This window comes from Hemitrygon akajei, chromosome 17, assembly GCF_048418815.1.
Source record: "Hemitrygon akajei chromosome 17, sHemAka1.3, whole genome shotgun sequence".
NCBI classification, from domain to species: Eukaryota; Metazoa; Chordata; class Chondrichthyes; order Myliobatiformes; family Dasyatidae; genus Hemitrygon; species Hemitrygon akajei.
Window position 1 is genome coordinate 59,259,577 of NC_133140.1, and position 18,554 is coordinate 59,278,130.

At 42.3% G+C, this 18,554-nt stretch overlaps 1 protein-coding gene across 1 annotated transcript in view; it reads right to left on the reverse strand.

The window, feature by feature from the left end:
- Positions 1 to 18,322, reverse strand: part of mvda (mevalonate (diphospho) decarboxylase a) — a 36,478-nt gene extending 18,156 nt beyond the window's left edge. Inside the window, exons 1-6 of the mRNA XM_073070239.1 lie at positions 18,171 to 18,322; positions 17,693 to 17,907; positions 9,860 to 9,930; positions 7,368 to 7,482; positions 1,850 to 1,996; positions 1,379 to 1,578 (exon numbers count right to left, since the gene is read on the reverse strand). Of these exons, the coding sequence (XP_072926340.1) occupies positions 1,379 to 1,578; positions 1,850 to 1,996; positions 7,368 to 7,482; positions 9,860 to 9,930; positions 17,693 to 17,762 (603 nt within the window). The 5' untranslated portion in view covers positions 17,763 to 17,907; positions 18,171 to 18,322. The remainder of the gene's footprint in view (positions 1 to 1,378; positions 1,579 to 1,849; positions 1,997 to 7,367; positions 7,483 to 9,859; positions 9,931 to 17,692; positions 17,908 to 18,170) is intronic.
- Positions 18,323 to 18,554: the final 232 nt, after the last annotated feature.

The window sequence follows — 18,554 nt, forward strand, 5'->3', positions numbered from 1 at the left end:
TATGGAAGTTTTAATCACCTTTATGTTAGCTTATGTTGTGGTTGCTTTAGCACAGATTTTATTAAACAATCTGTGTAGAAAATCGTCAAGGTCAACCACGGATGTTGTGTGCCAGCTGTCTGCATGATACACGAGGGAAGGCCGTAGAATACAGAGAGCAAGTTGTTGCACATGTAGCAGGCTCCCCCTCTCCCAGTAGCTGATGAACGAGAGAGCAATACAGTTTGGTACCAGCAGCTTCGCAGGAGTTGTCAGTCAGCATTGAACTCAACGCAGCACTGCTTTTGGGGACTTCAGCTCTGGATTTTTTCCCCCTGGGTTTTACACCCAAAGCCTTCCCCATGAGTAGCAAAGGTTTGAATTAAGTTTTCCTTTACACAGAAGAGCTGCAATAGCATTTGCCCAAAGTGACTAGTTTTAAGGTGCCAGTAACCCATCTTTCAGTAGAAACTGTTCTGCCAGCTTAGTAGCTAAGCAACACATAAAGGTCAGATCTATACATCCTGTACTACATTTTCACATTTCAGCTCTGATGAAATCAAGGGGATTTTGGAGACAAAATATTGAGTTGTCTCTTCAACATGGTGGACGTGGCACTATCAAATGGGGCTGAATTTATCAACAATCATTTATACAAATTCACTTACATCCTAACTTTAGCATGACCTCTGTACTAGTTCATCTGTTTCAAAACCTTGACTTTGTAACAATTCCACAGAAACTGGCTTGTTGACTGCACATTAATTAGCTTTGAATTATTTTAAAAATATCGACATCTGTGGTTTCTCATCAGAATCTTACAATGATACATATAGTTTATATCATGCCTCATTCAAAGGTCCTTTTACTAACACAGGGGAATATAGAACTGGTTTCATCTCTCCCATCCTAATCTTTTCCAGCATCTGCAGATTTCCTCGTGTTTGCTCTAATCTTTTCTAACTCTTTGCAGAAATATTTAGAGAATTTTTTTTAAAAATCCAATGTTTCTCTACATATTATGACAATATGCAGAAGAAATTCCATTACACTTGTTCCTTATAACAAAATGTATACTGATGAACACAATGTACACATAAACTACAGTATGCTACCATAGTGTTGATTGGTACAGTCTTCAATGGAACTCTCTCCTGCACATTGTTATAGAAAAATACTAAAGCTGCTTGATGATAAAAGATCATTAATGGTGCCTTAAAGGTTTCAAAATTCAGTTTTTAAACTTAATTTTTTGAAGCTTATTGGTTGGATCCAGCCAAGTTTTCATGAAGAATTAAATAACATACAGAAACAGTTGTTAAAAATGCAGTCTCCACACATGTAGAGCCAAAAGAGGCATTCCTTCAAAATAATCACTGTACTCAACTTCTGCACTCACCACTAATACGAGAACTCGAAGCTCAGGCCAGTGGGTTTCTGGTTCAATCTGCTGAGCGATGCTATCACTTCCATCTTCTTTCACTCCCATACTCCACTGAACAAAACCTCCATACATGCTTCTACATGCACTGCCTGAGCCCTGGCGAGCAATCTCTGAGAGCTCTCCTTCTAAACCAAACAACTTGGCAAGGGCATAAACTGCAAAATAAAGTAATATTACTTAATATAAAGCATCAAAATATACCAGCAATGGGTTGTGGTCAGTAATTTCTACATACCAAAATATTAAAAGCAATAATTGAATCATCTCTTAATAAATGTGGAATTTAAAATTGCTGTCAACAACCAAAAAATCAATTTTCTCCTGCAGGCTCATCATAGCTGTAGTTCAAGGCCCATTGTCCAATTTTTAGAAAACTTTGGCCTCTGCATAATCAAAGGTCTATAATCAATCTCCCAACTTACTTACCCAGACAAGCATAACCAGCTGCAGAGGATGCCAGACCTGCTGCTGTGGGGAAGTTATTTACAGAGTAGATATGAACTTTATAGTTGAGAGTTAATGTGCTGGAATTTTCATCACCACTGTTTCTTCTTTTTCTTGCTAGACGACGGACTGGGAAGAGGAAAAAAAAAGACAAGTTCTTGAGCATCTGCAAACCTAAATAGTTATGCAATTATAAAGCATTATTTTAATACTTTCAAAACCTTGCTTAAACATTAACTGTGTCTGAAACTGTACTTCAAAAAATATATAATTAAAGCAACAAAAATAGGATCATTCTAGAATTTCAGAAATTAAGAGAATGTTAACTGTAAACTGTGCAGATGCAGATATAAATAAATAGCAATAAATAACAAGCATGAAATAACAATATGAGAGTCCTTAAATGAGTGTAGCTATCCCTTTTTGCTCAAGAGCCTGGTAGATGAGGGGTAGTAACTGTTCCTGAACCTGGTGGTGTGAGTCCTGAGGCTCTTGTACCTTCTACTCGATGCCAGCAGTAAGAAAAGGGCATGGCCTTGGTGGTGAGGATCTCTGATCATCGATGCTACTTCTCAAGAGCCAACAAGATCGCATCTGCTGTGGACCTGTTGCTTCAGTAGGTGAACTGGAGTGGATCCAAGTCACCACTCAAGACAGGAGCTGATATGCTTCAACACCAGCCTCTCAAAACACTTCATCACTGTGGATGAAAGTGCCACTGGGTGATAGTCATTTCGACAGGTTACCACACTTTTCTTGCACATCAGTCCAACTGAAGCCTGTTTGAAGCAGGTGGGTACCATACTGCCAGAGCAAGAGGTTGAAGATATCCGTGAGCACACCAGCCAGTTGGTCAGCACGGGTCTTCAGTACTCAGCCAGGTACTCTGTCCAGACCAGACGCTTTCCTTGGATTCACTGTCTTGAAGGCAGCCTGCACATCATCTTCAGATACTGAGACCAAATGATCGGGGGGGAGGGGGCGCATAGTGGTGCATGATGGTTTCTCCACATTTTGGTGGTCAGAAAGTGCATTGAATTGAAGGAGTTAATCAATAAAGTGATGAATGAAGATGTTGGTGGAGAAGATCCAGTTAGGCCAGTCTAGAAAGAAAGTAGTCTGAACTGGTAAGTGTTTCCAGCATTTTTAGTTTTTTTGTCAATTGAGTGGAATGAACCTGAACTGCCTCAACTGCAAATAACTCCTTCCTTAACTGATCAGAACAAAGCAGTTCATTTCAGATCTGAGCGATATCCAATACAGTCATAGTAAGATTTTCCTACTTTTACACTCCCTCCTCTTTGTATTAAAAGTCAACGTCTGGAAATGTTATTATGATTTTACCTAGATGATGCACCATCAATAACTCACGCTGAGACTTAGGAAGTGAGATATCGGCTTTTATTGACTGAAGAACAACACTACATCCTGGGAAAATGAGGGAGAGCAGCAGACCACAGTCGCCTTTATACAGGGGTCTGTGGGAGGAGCCACAGGAGCAGTCAGACAGGTATATCTAGTTCACCACATTCACCCCCCCTTTGTTTAAAAAAAAATCCCCAAGTATATTTACAGGTTAAGTCTATCAGGTGGTCGAATCGTTCGCTGCGATCTACGTAGCTCCGGCTGCAATTGCACAGGAGCCGGAGGTGGTGATGGCACAGGTGCCGGAGGTGGTGATGGCACAGGTGCCGGAGGTGGTGATGGCACAGGTGCCGGAGAGTGGGTTGGTTCTGTCCCAACAGGAGGTGTCAGGGATCCCTCACGTGTGAGCGAGGTCCCTGGAATAGACGCGTACGAGATGCCCGGTACATGAGCGTCGTGAGGAGTCTGGGTGTGGCACGGTGCGTGCGGTGTCACCTCGGGTACAGGGTGCATAGTTACCGTGGAATGCTCGGGGTAGTGGTCTGCTGCTCCGGCGGGCGCCAGGTCGCGGACAGAGACCGGGTCCTCCCGCCCATCAGGCAAGACCACATAGGCATACTGGGGATTAGCATGCAGGAGGTGAACCCTCTCGACCAGCGGTGAGTACTTATTACTCCTCGCATGTTTACGTAGCAGCACTGGCCCCGGGGACGTCAGCCAAACTGGTAGGGTGGTCCCACTGACAGACTTCCTGGGAAAAGAGAATAGGCGTTCGTGAGGGGTGGCATTAGTGGACGTACACAACAGGGAGCGGATAGAGTGGAGTGCCTCAGGGAGGACCTCCTGCCATCGGGAGACCGGCAACCCTTTTGACTTAAGGGCTAAAAGTGTGGCCTTCCACACTGTGGCATTCTCCCTCTCCACCTGGCCATTCCCCCGGGGATTATAACTCGTGGTGCGACTAGTAGCAATGCCCCTAGCTAGCAGGAACCGGCGCAACTCGTCACTCATAAAGGAGGACCCTCTATCACTGTGGACATAGCAGGGATATCCGAACAGAGTGAAGAGCTGGCGCAGGGCTTTTATGACTGACGTGGTAGTAGTGTCGGGGCAGGGAACGGCAAAGGGGAATCGCGAGTACTCGTCAATAATACTGAGAAAATAGACATTGCGGTCGGTGGAGGGAAGGGGGCCCTTAAAGTCAACACTCAGTCACTCAAAAGGGCGGGTGGCCTTGACAAGCTGCGCAGTGTCAGGACGGTAGAAGTGCGGTTTGCACTCAGCGCAGATCTGGCAGTCCCTGGTCATCGTCCTGATGTCCTCCAGGGAGTACGGCAGGTTCTGGGCTTTAATGAAATGGTAGAATCGGGTGACCCCCAGGTGGCAAAGTTGGGCATGAAGGGCATACAGCTGCCTGAGAGTGGTGGGAAGAGAAAGTTCTAACAGGGGGCGCATACGGTCGGGGTCAGGGCCAATGACCCCGTTCTCCACGACATACCCAAGGATAGCGAGTCGTGTGGTTCTGAACACACACTTGTCCTTGTTATAAGTGAGGTTCAAAGCATCGGCCACTTGGAAAAATCGTTGGAGGTTGGCGTCATGATCCGACCAGTCGCGACCACAGATGGTGATGTTATCTAGATAGGGAAATGTGGCCTTCAGCTTGTACTGGTCCACCATCCGGTCCATCGCCCTCTGGAAGACTGAGACTCCATTTGTGACACCAAATGGGACGCGCAGAAAGTGATAGAGCCTGCCACCGCCTCGAAGGCGGTGTAGGGGCGGTCCTCTGGGCGGATGGGGAGCTGGTGATAAGCGGATTTCAGATCAATTGTCGAGTACACCTTGTACTGAGCTATCTGGTTGACCATATCCGCGATGCGGGGTAGGGGGTACGCGTCAAGCTGCGTGAATCTATTGATGGTCTGGCTGTAGTCCACAACCATCCTATTTTTCTGCCCAGTCCGAACAACGACCACCTGGGACCGCCATGGGCTTGTGCTCGGCTCAATGATCCCCTCCCCGAGCAGCCGCTGCACCTCTGAATGAATAAAGGCCCTGTCCCCCGCACTGTACCTCCTACTTTTAGTTGCCACCGGTTTACAGTCGGGGGTCAGGTTGGTGAACAGCGATGGGGGAGGGATCTTGAGGGTGGAGAGGCTGCAAGTAGTGTCAGCAGCACAAGGTGTGGGTCGGTGTGTATGTGCGTGTGGTAACGGAGTATATGGCGAAGTCCCACCAAACTGAGGATTCCTGACAGTGAGTGGTGGGAGGGGCCCGTCATATGCCATAGTCACACTTTTGAGATGGCTCTGGAAGTCCAGCCCCAACAGCACAGGTGCGCACAGTCGAGGCATGACCAGTAGCGCAAAGTTCCGATATTCTGTGCCCTGCACCACCAATGTCGCTACACAACCCCCCCCGGATGTCTGTGGAATGCGACCCAGAAGCCAAGGTGATCCTGTGACGTACCGGCCGTGTCACGAGTCCACAGCGTTTCACTGTGGCCGGGTCAATAAAACTCTCAGTGCTGCCCGTGTCAAACAGGCAGCTAGTCCTGTGCCCCTCCACCAGGATATCCATCATCGACCTTGCGAGCTGGTGCGGAGCACTTTGGTCGAGGGTCACGGAAGCCAGCGTTGAACGGGGCGAGTCGGGGGCGGGGCCTGGTGACGCCAGCAAAGATGGCCGCTCACATCCGGGCATGCAAGATGGCGGCTCCCAGGTCGCACACGGGTAGGTAGGGGCGGGGCCTGGTGACGCCGACAAAGATGGTTGTCCACATCCGGTCATGCAAAATGGCGGCCCCCAGGTCTCAGACGCAGCGCTGCTCGACCCCGGGCGCGGTTTAGATTTACAGACCTTGGCGAAATGGCCCTTCTTCCCACAGCTGGAACAAGTTGCTTCGCGAGCCGGACAGCTGTTTCTGGCATGTTTCTGAAGCCCACAAAAGTAACAGAGTTTTATACTCGGCGAATTCAAGGAGTTCGTGATACCGCGACTGGCAGCGGCGTTGGCGAATTCGCTCGGAACCGGGGAATCGCGCGGCTGGACCGCTTCGGCGTACAGCTGCGCAGCCTCTAACGTATCGGCCGTCTCTATCGCGGAGCGTAAGGTAAGATCAGCTTTTTCCAGCAGCCGCTGGCGTAAATACACTGACCGGACTCCAGTCACAAAAGCGTCTCGGACCAAGAGTTCCGTATGCTGTTCCGCTGTGAGCGCTTGGCAGTCACAAGTCCGCACGAGTGCCTGTAGAGCTCGGAGAAATTCAGCAGTCGACTCCGTAGGCCGCTGTTTTCGTGTTGCCAAGCGGTGCCGGGCATAAACAGCGTTTACCGGCCGCAGGTACTGTCTTTTGAGGGCGGCAAGCGCCCCCTCGTAGCTGGAGAGGTCCCTGATGAATGAATAAACTTTTGGGGCGACCCTCGAGAGGAGAAGTCTGTGCCGAACAGCCAAGTTGGTGGCACGAACCTCCTCCAAGTACGATTGGAAGCACACAAGCCAGTGTTCAAAGGCAAGAGCTGCTTCAGGGTCTCGGGGGTCCAAATCTAGGCGTTCTGGGCGTAAAGCGGTTTCCATGTTGAAATTTCAGTCAATAAAATTGATGCACCATCAATAACTCACGCTGAGACTTAGGAAGTGAGATATCGGCTTTTATTGACTGAAGAACAACACTACATCCTGGGAAAATGAGGGAGAGCAGCAGACCACAGTCGCCTTTATACAGGGGTCTGTGGGAGGAGCCACAGGAGCAGTCAGCAGGGTCTGTGGGAGGAGCCACAGGGGCAGTCAGACAGGTATATCTAGTTCACCACACTAGATCCAAAACATCTTGATTTGAGCAATATCCTATACAGTCAAGGTTAAGATTTTCCCATGTTTACACTCCATTCACTTTGTATTAAGATCAGCATTGGAAAGTGTATTATGATTTTAACTAGGGCACCAAACATCTCTACCTGCTTATCCCCAAAAGTGTCCTTGTTAGCTTTTGACAACAACACTCAGTTGTTTCAGATAAAGCAGGAAGTGCAATGTATTGTAGCAGCATTGGATAGAAGAACCAGCACCCAACACTGATCAAGTATCAACACAATCTATTCTCATGTTACAGGTAATTCAGATTGATGTGCACCTTCCCGTAAGCAAGTCTGCAGCCTTGGGTTTTCGATATTTTCCTCTTTTCCATTTATCCATATTCTGTCCTCCTTGAAACATCGACTAGCAGTGACTGTTGTTGTACTTTTCAACTGAAAAGACAAAATAAAAATGCAAAATTGATTATGAGGGTTATTTAAGAAAAAAAAAAGTACTTTTGACAGATTTTCAGAATTATACAGCACAAAAACAGGCCTTTGCAACCCATTTCACCTATGCCAACTGTGATGCCTTTCTATGTTACTCCCATTTACCTGCATTCAGCCCATCCCTCTACTCCTTTCGTATCTCCGTCCAAATGCTTTTTAAATACTCGGCTACCTCCTCTAACTTGTTCCAAATGTTCACTATTCTGTGTAAAAAAAAATATAACCCTTCAAATCTCCTTTAAAATTCTCCCCTCTGACCATAAACCTATGTTCTCTAGTTCTCAACTCCCCTGGGAAGAATTACTCTAACCATCTATCCTTTGTATGTAGCCCATGATTTTGTAAACCTCTGCAAGATCACCACTCAGCCTCCTACATTCCAGCTTTTCCAATCTCTTCTTACATCTGCAGCCCTCCATCACGGCAAACCTCTTCTGCACTCTTACCACCACATTCTTCATGTGTAGAGGCGACCAGAACTGTACACAAAATTCTAAATGCAGACTTCCCAATTTTATTGATTCATGGCATTATGCAAGCCACGCAGAAAGAATGCACTTTTTTTTTTAAACTTTCAACATATCTGTCACCTAAAAAGTCATGAGGCATGTGATCCATGGGAACTTGTGTCTGGATTTGGAATTGGCTTGCCCGTTGAAGGTAAAGGGCACTAGTAGATACGTATTCTGCCAGGAGGTTGGTGACTACAAGTGTTCCGCAAGGATCCGTTCTAAGACCCTAACTACTTGTGATGTTCATATAGGACTTGAATGAGGAAGTGAAAGCTAAATTTGCAGATGACACAAAGGTTGCTGGTGTGTGGATAGTGTAAAGTTGTCATTGGGATCAAAGGGATAGATAGGATGCAGATCTGGGTGGATAAGCGGCAGATGGAATTCAAACTAGAAAACTGTGAAGTGATACACTTTGGAAGATTGAACTCAAAGGCAGAGCATGGCAGGATTCTTAGTGTGCAGAAACCGAGGTGTCCAAGTCCACTGATCTCTCAAAGTTGCCATGCAAGTTGACAGATGGTCAAGAAGACATACTGTATGGTATGTTCACCTTCATTAGTTGGAGGATTAAGTTCAAGAGTGGCAAGGTAATCCTGCAGATCTATAAACTCCGATTAGACCACAATGAGAATTGTTCAGTTTTGGCTGCTGCATTATAGGAAGGATGTGGAAGCTTCAGAGAAGGTACAGAGGCGATGTATCAGGATGCTGCCTGGCTTAGAGAACATGTCTTTTGTGGAAAGGTTGAACAAGCTATAGGACATTTCTCTTTGGAGGGAAGGAGGATGAGAGGTGATTTGATGGAATTGTATAAGATTTCGAGGGGCAGATAGAGCAGATGGAGCCAACACAATTTTCCCCAGGTGGCAATGGCCAATACCTTAAGACACATCTTTAAGGTGAGTGGAGGAAAGTTTAGGGGCAATGTCAGAATAGCTTTTTTGTTAATAAACAAAGTTTTGGGTGGCTGGAACGCACTGCTAGGGTTGGTGGCAGAGGCTGATGGGGCAATGGGGACATTTAAGAGACTCTCAGATAAGAACATGGATGCAAGAAAAATGAGGGTTATGGGCTGTATTAGAGGGAAGGGTTAGATTGATTATGCAGTAGGTTTACATAGGTTCTGTTCCATGTTGTTCTATGTTCCATCTTATATTTTCATCAAATTATTTACAGGAACCAAATAGAATTCCTTCAGATAATGCCCACTCCCAGGTCAGTTGCAATATCACCAAAGTTGGTGGGTTATGGATTTTATTGGTAAGTGTCCTTAAACATCAGTTTTCATTTACCCTCACGTTGATAAGAAAGTGTTTCCTTAATTGATCGTTTCAATGAATTCCAATAATCCATTATCCCATTGTTTGGAAATCTTGATGGCTCAGCATCTGGCTCATAGAAGTAAATTTCAATAGTCTGGAATATCTGCTAGTTCTTGGAATGCTGAAGGAAAAGATTTTTATTGTATATTCAACAATCAATCAATTAAACAGATTGAAAACATAGCATGCACGTGGTTGAGGTTGTGCAATAAACTGATTAAATTGTTCTCCATCTCATTCATGAGAGTAAACTATATTAATACTTCAAATGCTGCCCTTGCTGTGGTCAATTAGCACAGAACTAGAAACCAAACCAGACAGCTTATCGGACTAGCTTAGTCTGCAACAGTTTCACTCTTTAGATAACCTCTTTAGTTTGAGGACAAAGTAGAAGACAGATATTTGTGGGGGAAAGAAATGGACTTTGGGCCAGGCCAGCAAAACTCCTTCAACATTTCAATTACTTGCAGCCTCAGAACTTACCTGGTCTTGGTGTAATGTTACACTCAGGGAAGAATTAATTGGCAGAATCAAGTCTGAATTTCGTTTCCCCCCTACAAGCAAGAAATAAGAGTTTTAGTTTCTCATGATAATATACAGTATAATATTAAAAGTTTCCTCATATCAGCTAAGAATTTGTTTCTCATCATTTCTAATAGCCTGACACTTCTGCAGAAAGTATGCAATACTGTTCCATAATCCCATTACATCAATGGAGTTTGTGATGGAAGGGAAAACAGGAACAACAACAACAACATTTTCTCCTTCTGCACCCCATCACCCAGTGGGGGCATAGACTTCCGAAAGCAGCTCATCAGACTCCTCCGCCCTGCTGGGCCAGCCAGTCTTTCAAGTTGACCCCAGGTGTAGCCCAACTACTCTCAGACATGAAGTCCTTGGAGCTTCTGTTGGCATTTCTGTAGCTCTGGGTTTTTACCGGATTGGATTGCGAGCCCCATGCCCAACCCTCTACTTTCATAGCCAGGCTTGGGACCATCCATGGCAGAATTAACATTTTAGCATTAATAAATGTACAAACAATTAAAAAAAACAAAGAATACACTTATTTTAATCCCTCATAGCTGTTCAACCTGAAATTAGTGTGCATGGTTTAATAAGGCACAGACAGCAGGAGGAGCGTTCCCAGGTCCAGTGATGGAACATAACCCAAAAGGTGCTGACAAAACTCCAAAAGATTCTGGATTACCCCAATCATAAAATGTACAACAATTCCAGTAGTGGAATAGGTTCTTTGGCATACAAAGGCAATGCTGATCATAAGCCAAATTAAACCAATTCCCTCCTGCCTGTACGTAAACACTTTAATATGGAGGGATATGGATTATCTAACAGCTTCCTAAATGCCACCATCCTATCTGCTTCCATATGCACCCTACAACTGTGCAAAACTTGCCACATACAACTCCTTTGAATATTCCCCCTCTAATCTTAAATGCACATCCTCCAGTACTTAACAATTCTACCGTGAAGTAAATAAGTATGACAGTCTACCCTATCTATGCTTCTCATAATCTTACAAATTTCTATCAGATCTCCCCCTCAACTTCAGACACTCCAAGAGAAAACAGCAGAAGTTTGTCCAGCCTTTCCTTACAGCTCAGTGTCTAAATCAGTCAGCATCCTGATAAACCTGCACAAGTTGATTACTGTCCTCATTCTCACTGACATTCTCCGCATAAACTATTGAGGAACAACTTATGAGACACTTTTCCCCACCAAATTTCCCATCTACCCATGCAGTGTCGTGGATTAATCGTTATCCCACTGGCTCCTTTCACAGTTGTCCCTTGGTCACCGCCTACAAAACACCAAACTACTCTAAACTTCCCTCCAAAAAACATCCAAATACTACTTTATCAAGGTAACAACATTAACATCTGCTGTGTCTAAACTGTATTGATCATAGTTCGAACCTAATCACTAAACTGTGGTATAGTCTCCAGTTTTCTAGGCCCTGTCCTGTTTTGGTGGCCTCAATCTGCTTTGCCCTTTCAGAGTTTCTTCTTAACTTTTATCTTGTTCCCTATTGCCCACCTCAAACCCACATCATTATAACCCCTTCCTTCATTTTAGATTATTTTTATAAGGCCCCTCCAATGGGCAGTATACCATTTTTGCTACTTGCAACCTCCACCCAAATTCCTCTTGCCTTTTTCTCTCCTAATTAACTTGGTTTCAGGCATCTCCAAGCATCACCTTGTATGTACAAACCTTTGTACCCATATTCCCTTAATCATGCAATCATTTGAATTTCATTGTGTGATTAACAATCACATTTGACAAATTCAGTTTACTTTCAGCTACGTAATTTCTTATGTTCCTTTCCCCTATCTCTTGCATGAGTATACGTGCCTAACAGATCCTTAAACTCTCATTAGTCCAGTCTTGGGCTATGACACGTAATTACACAACCTTTGTACTCCGGCTCACCACCCTTGTCATTACTTGGATGTTTCACTCTACCAGAACATTTATTCTCTTCTCCAACTCTGACGATAAGGCCTTGGTATGGACACTCAGATTTTGCAGGTAAAATTAAGTACAGAGTTAAAACCATTGAGTGGATATTCGTCACCAGATTAAATAAGTACCTTCAGGTTTCACCTTCTCTTGAACATGATAAAACTTGGTGTCCATTCTACACTACCAACAGCTGTCCTGAAGCCATTACAACTCCATTGACCTTGCTAACTGCACAATCCAAAGCTCATTTGCCTTTCAGGGAAAGGTGGTCACAATGCAAGCAAAAAGAAATCAGGTCAATATTTAATTGCTTTGACTCCAAAATGTTACACTTGACATTTAATGTGAACAGAGTGGACAAAGCAGCCCTATAATCTGAACATTTCAGTGACAATATAATGACTGGCAACACCTCATTATACCCTTGCTCTACAATATTTATTGGGTGGAGTATTTGAGGAGCAACAAAAGATTACCACCTCCTCCCCCGCCCCCCAACGCCAGTAACCATGGCCACAAACATTTAATGCACTGATGTTAATTTTAATTTAACACCACATACAAGGTTGCAGTGCTAGATTCAAATTAATGGCAGAACAAAGGAAATTGGAAAAAAACAAGTCCATCGAATCAGTTGATTAGACATTGAATTGAAGCATTTGTGAGACAGAAAATCAAGTAGAAATTGCAAATGGATTTTCTTTTCAGTAAGAATTGAGGTTGAGGCAGGATCTGAAATAAAATAGAAAAATTCAAGTGTAATTAAGGTTTATAGTAGTTTAAAAATCTGAGGATATTTGACTTCAGGGTCATTAGACTGCCAGGGTCAGGGAGATTGTTTTTAATTATGAGCTGTGACTGAGACTGAACATAGTTGCTACTCATTCAACATTTTCAATTATTTTTACAATGGCAGGAAAGGTATAAAAAGAGATTTTAACAGCAATTAAGTCTGGAAAAGAAAATGACCGTGAAGGCTACTGAAATGAGAGAGCAACACCACAGGCATCATACAATTAATAGTGTTGTCTGACCCAAGATAGCTTGACAAGAACAGAAACTTGAGCAAGTCAAGCATCATCGTACAGCAGAGCCTGTTTGCATCCATTAAAAATAAGAGGGTTATTAGGGAGAGGATCAGAGCACTCGAGGATAAAGGAGGGAATTTATGCTTGGAGCTGGAGTAAGTGGGGAAGGTAGTGAGCAAATACTTTGTGTTGATATTCACCAAGGGAAAGGATATGGAGGATAATGAGAGGACAGAAGTGTATGCTGATATTCTCCAGCATATTGATATCGAGGAGGAAATTGTATTAGGCCTCTTGAAGAACATTAAGCTTGGTATGTGCCCAGTGCCTATAGGATCTATCTGAGGTTATTGAGAGAAGCAAGATAGGAGATTGCTGGAGCTTTGACAGATGTTTTATCGGATAGTCACAGGTTACATTTCAGAGGTCTGGCTAAAAGCTAAAGTTGTTCCTCTGTCTTAAGAGGGCAATAGAGAAAAAAAAAGATTAGTAAGCCTTAAATCAGTAATAAGGAACTGGAAAAGAACCCTAGGAATAAGTACTATTCTTATTCAGTGATAGGTAAGTTGATGGAGAAGATGGGTTACTAAATTTACTGATGACACAAAGATAGGATGCAAAACTGAGCTGAGAAGTGGCAGATGGAGTCCAAGATAAGTGTGAAGTGGTTCATTTTGGTAGGTCAAGTATGATGGTAAAATATAGTATTAATGGTAAGACTCTTGGCAGTGTGGAGGATCAGAGGGATCTTGGAGTCTGAGTCCATAGGACATTCAAAGCGTTGGCCTTCATCAACCGTTGAATTGAGTTTAGGAACCGAGAGGTAATGTTGCAGCTATACAGGACCCTGGTCAGACCCTACTTAAAGTACAGTGCTCACTTCTAGTTGCCTCACTATGAAATGGATGTGGAAACCATAGAAACGGTGCAGAGGAGATTAACAAGGATGTTGCCTGGATTGGGGAGCATGCCTTACAAGAATAGGTTGAGTTTTTCCTTTCTGAATTAATATTTCTACTTCACTAGGTTTTGGCATCAACATTGTTTGTCCCAACTTTTCTCGTAAATAGGCTTTTAATTGAAAATAACAGAAGAGCATTATTTGATATTTTATATTTATTTTTTAATTGATCAAACAACATCAATATACCTCCTTCAAAACAATCACCTATATATTTAATCCCCTTTTGGAACCAATTATGTAAAAGTTTATTATCCATTGTAAAAGGAATAAGCCTATTTTGAATTAACGTTCTTTTTGCTAATAAAGATTTCTTTATCTCATCGTCCATATTTACCTTATTCCATAAATCAATCAAGTGTCTTAATATAGGAGATTCTTTTTTTTCCCGTATCCATTTGGATTCCCATTTATATATAAAATCCTCTGGTATATTCTCTCCTATCTTATCTAATTCTATTTTAATCCATGCCGATTTTTCTTCATCAAAAAAAGACGCAATAAATCTAAGTTGATTTGCTTTATAATAATTCTTAAAATTTGGAAGTTGTAACCCGCCTAAATCAAATTTACATGTCAATTTTTCCAACGATATTCTTGACATCTTACCTTTCCAAAGAAATTTCCTTACATATTTATTCAGTTCTTGAAAAAACTTCTGAGGTACCGTAATTGTATTGGTAAATTTTGAAATAAATATTGCAATCTAGGAAATATATTCATTTTTACAGCATTAACTCTACCTATTAATGTTATTGGTAACATCATCCATTTATCAAGATCCTCTTTTATTTTTTTTAATAAACAAATAGTTTTGTTTATATAAATTTTTAACATCGTTATCAACTCTAATACCTAAATATTTTATCCCATTCATTGACCATCGAAATTGAGTTGCTATTATATCTTGTATGTATAATTTGATTCAAAAGCAAACAATTAAGTTATGAATTCATAAATCTAGCCAAAATGGGAATCTGATCTGAATGTTAAAATTGATGGAAAAAATTGGTCAAGATTATGTTCTGATAGTATGAGAAATACAATAAATGTTTGACTTAGATTAATACAATATAATTTTTTACATCTATTATATATAACACCACAGAAAATAAATAGATTTAATTTAAGTATGTCTGACCAATGTTTTCGATGTAGTCAAGAAATTGGTACTTTTTTACATTCTACCTGGTCCTGTTTTAAAATTCAACCATTTTGGATAAATTTAAGACTTTTATTGGAACAAATTATTGGAGTACAACTCCCACATGGTCCATTATTATTTTTATTAGGAGACATTGAAGGGACAATACCGAAACTTAAATTGAACAAGTATCAGAAAAAATTTATAAAAATTGCATTGGCAGTAGCCAAAAAAGTTATCGCAGTTAGTTGGAAATCTGATTTATATTTAACTATGGATCATTGGAATAATGAAATAGATAGTTGTATTCCATTTGAAAAAAATTACGTATAATCTAAAAAATGAATATGATATATTTTTGAAAATTTGGTTCCCATACTTACAAAAGATAGGATTAAATACACAGGTCTTTTGAAGATAAAATCATAGTAATTGGGGAAAGTAAAAATAAATATCAAAATTATTTTGAACTCCATGGAGCACATGGGGGTCCTCCGATATCCAGGCAATCTTTTTCTTCTTTCTTTCTTTTCTTTAGATAAGGGTTAAGGGGGAGAGGGTTAAGGGGAGGGGGGAGGGTCAACATTATTTTTCTTACTATTTTATTATCACATTTATTCCTTGTAATTTCTAAAATTTAATAAATAAATAATAATAAAGAAATTTTTAAAAAAGAATAGGTTGAGTGAACTCAGCCTTTTATCCTTGGAGTGACAGAGGATGAGAGGTGACCTGACAGAGGTGTACAAGATAATGAGAGGCACTGATGTTGTGGACAGTCAGAGGCTTTTTCCCAGGGCTGAATGGCTAGCACAAGAGGGCACAGTATTAAGGTGCTTGGAAGTAGGTACAGAGGGGATGTCAGGGCTGAGTTTTTTTTATACAGAGTGGTGAGTGTGTGGAACGGGCTGCCTGCGACGCTGAAGGTGGTGGATATGATAAATTATTTTAAGAGACTCCTGGGCAGGTACACGGAGCTCAGAAAAAGAGAGGGCTATGGATAAGCCTCGGTAAGGACGTGTTCGCCACAGCTTTGTGGCCGAAGGGCCTGTATTATGCTGTAGGTTTTCAGTGTTCTGTGCTCTTTCTCTTGAAAAACATATACTTACTAGACTGCTTTTGTGCTGAGGAGGTCATAACTCACAAAACTTGCTCATGTTTTATTTCAGGTGGAGACAAAAATGGTTGAGGCAGAGCAATGATGCTGTTCATCTGGTAAGGTTTTAGACAAGGTCCCCTTGTAAGGCAGATTCAAAAAATTAAGGCATATTGGATCCTTGGCGAGATGGATTCAAAATTTGCCCGAATACCCTTGGGTGAGTGGTGAGACCTGTTTGTGATAGGCACATGCACAACTACACACTCACACAAATGATCTGGATAAAAACAGAGGTCGGCTGATTAGCAAAGTTTGTGGAGCCGTGGACAGTGAGGAAGGTTGCCAAAGGATTCAGTAGAATGTTGACCAGTTGGAAATGTGCATAGAGAAATGGCAGATGGACTTTAATCCAGACATCTATGAGGCTTCGCACCTTGGGAGATAAGTGCAAAGGGAAATGTTAGTGAATGGCAGAATCCTTTGGAGCAAGAATCTGAGGGATCATGCAATGCACTGTTCCTCAAAAATAGTAACACAAGCAGATAGAGGATAAAGAAAGCATACAGCATACCCGCATTTGGAACACTGTGCAGTTTTGGCTGTTGCATTACAGGAATGATTTAATTTATTTTATTTTATTAGAGACATAGTGCAGAACAGGCTGCAAGCTGCAGTGCCCAGCAACCCACCTAACAATAAGATCTTAAAACTAGCCTAATCACAGGACAATTTACAATGACTGGTTGATTTACAACCAACTAACCGATATGACTTTGGACTATGGGAGAAAATCAGAGCACTCTGTGGAAACTCACGCTATCACAAACCCCTTACAGATGGCACCAGAATTGAACTCTGAATTCTGATGCCCCGAGCTGTAATAGCATTGTGCTAACTGGTAGGCTGATTAGCTAGGTTTGTTCACCAGATTTTGCCTGGTTAGGGAGCATTAGCTACGAGGAGAGATTTGGAAAAACTCAGATTGTTTCCTTGGGAGCATCTGAGGCCAAGGAGAAGTACACAAAATTATAGAAGTATATAAAACTCTGAAAGGCATACACAAGGTATAAAATCAGAGCCTTGCATATTTTGTGAGTGTTGCTCTTTATCCCAAAGTTGGGAATGTCAAATGTTAGATGGCCTAGTTTTAAGAAGAAAAGTGAGATATTTTAAAGGAAAATTAGAGAAATTTTAAAGTAAATTTAAAGGACATTTGGGAAAAAGTGACGTTCTTTTTTTAAAAATAAAAACAAAGAGGCAAGAACCTGAAGCCTGCTAGGAGTAATGGAGATGTAAGACCATCATTCGGTTTAGACAGGCATATCTGTGCACTTGTAATGCTACTGTGAAACAGTAACTTCCTTTGGGATTACTAAAGTATGGATCTAGCAATCATATGAATTGGTTGGAACCGTATCATTAAATTTTAAAACACAGAAGGTGCCATTCCATTTGAGATAGTTACCACATTCCCCGTAACAGTGTAACTTGAATGGCTAAAAACGGTTAGGTACAGTATACTGATGAGAAAAATTAGGATGCAATAGGAAACAAAAGGAGAAGGCCGGTGCTCGTTGGTAGATTCAGTTTCAATACTCACAGTACTTTATCACAGCAATATTCACTGGAGCTGTACAGGTAATCCGCAAAGGGTTGCCGTCCTCAGCCATCAACACGGTGTAGTAGCCCAGCCAGCTGCTGGGGACCAGACGATGCCGTCAATCACACCATTCTGTCACCTTTCCATCGCCTCACGGGGATTGGCTGACCATTCGCACCATGTAAATTAACCACCAATAGGCAACGGCGACATCGCTAATATCATCAGACAAAACGGTTATCAACCAATCACCACCACAATATGATCACCACGCGGTATTGTCAGTCCCAAATTGACCAATGAGTGCCAAGGGGAGCACAGCCGAATCCCAGCACCATGTTTATGCGGGGCTAAGGCCCTTCCTACGTACGGCTCGCGTTCGCTTTTCAACTACTTTTGTCGATTTTAGATTGTTAATAAAGTTTTAAACATTGATTGCATCCTCTTACATATGTTTATCTGATATTCAGATACCTACGTTCGCAAAGCACATCAATCCCTCATCGGGTTTGAGGGGCGTTCGAAGCAGGGCGCAAACCGTGCGTTAATGTCACGTGATATGTGTGCCCCTTCCCCGCTGATGACGTCATCTCAGCACAATCCAATGGTGTTGGAGCATCGCAGAAGCGGGACGGTCAGCATAGCAACGGCACCAGCGAACGAAAGAAAGCTTAAAGGCAAGCGGGTTAAATGTCAGATCAGAGGGAGGAAATGTGCAAAACAAAATGTAATTGAGCAGTAAAACTGGAGGTTGAAAGTCTTGAAATAAAAACATAAAATAGTGGAAGTATCCTGTGTGTCAAGGAGAGAAAGCTCACTGAGTGAAACCCTAGCTGTTTCCCAGAGACCTGATGATACAGAA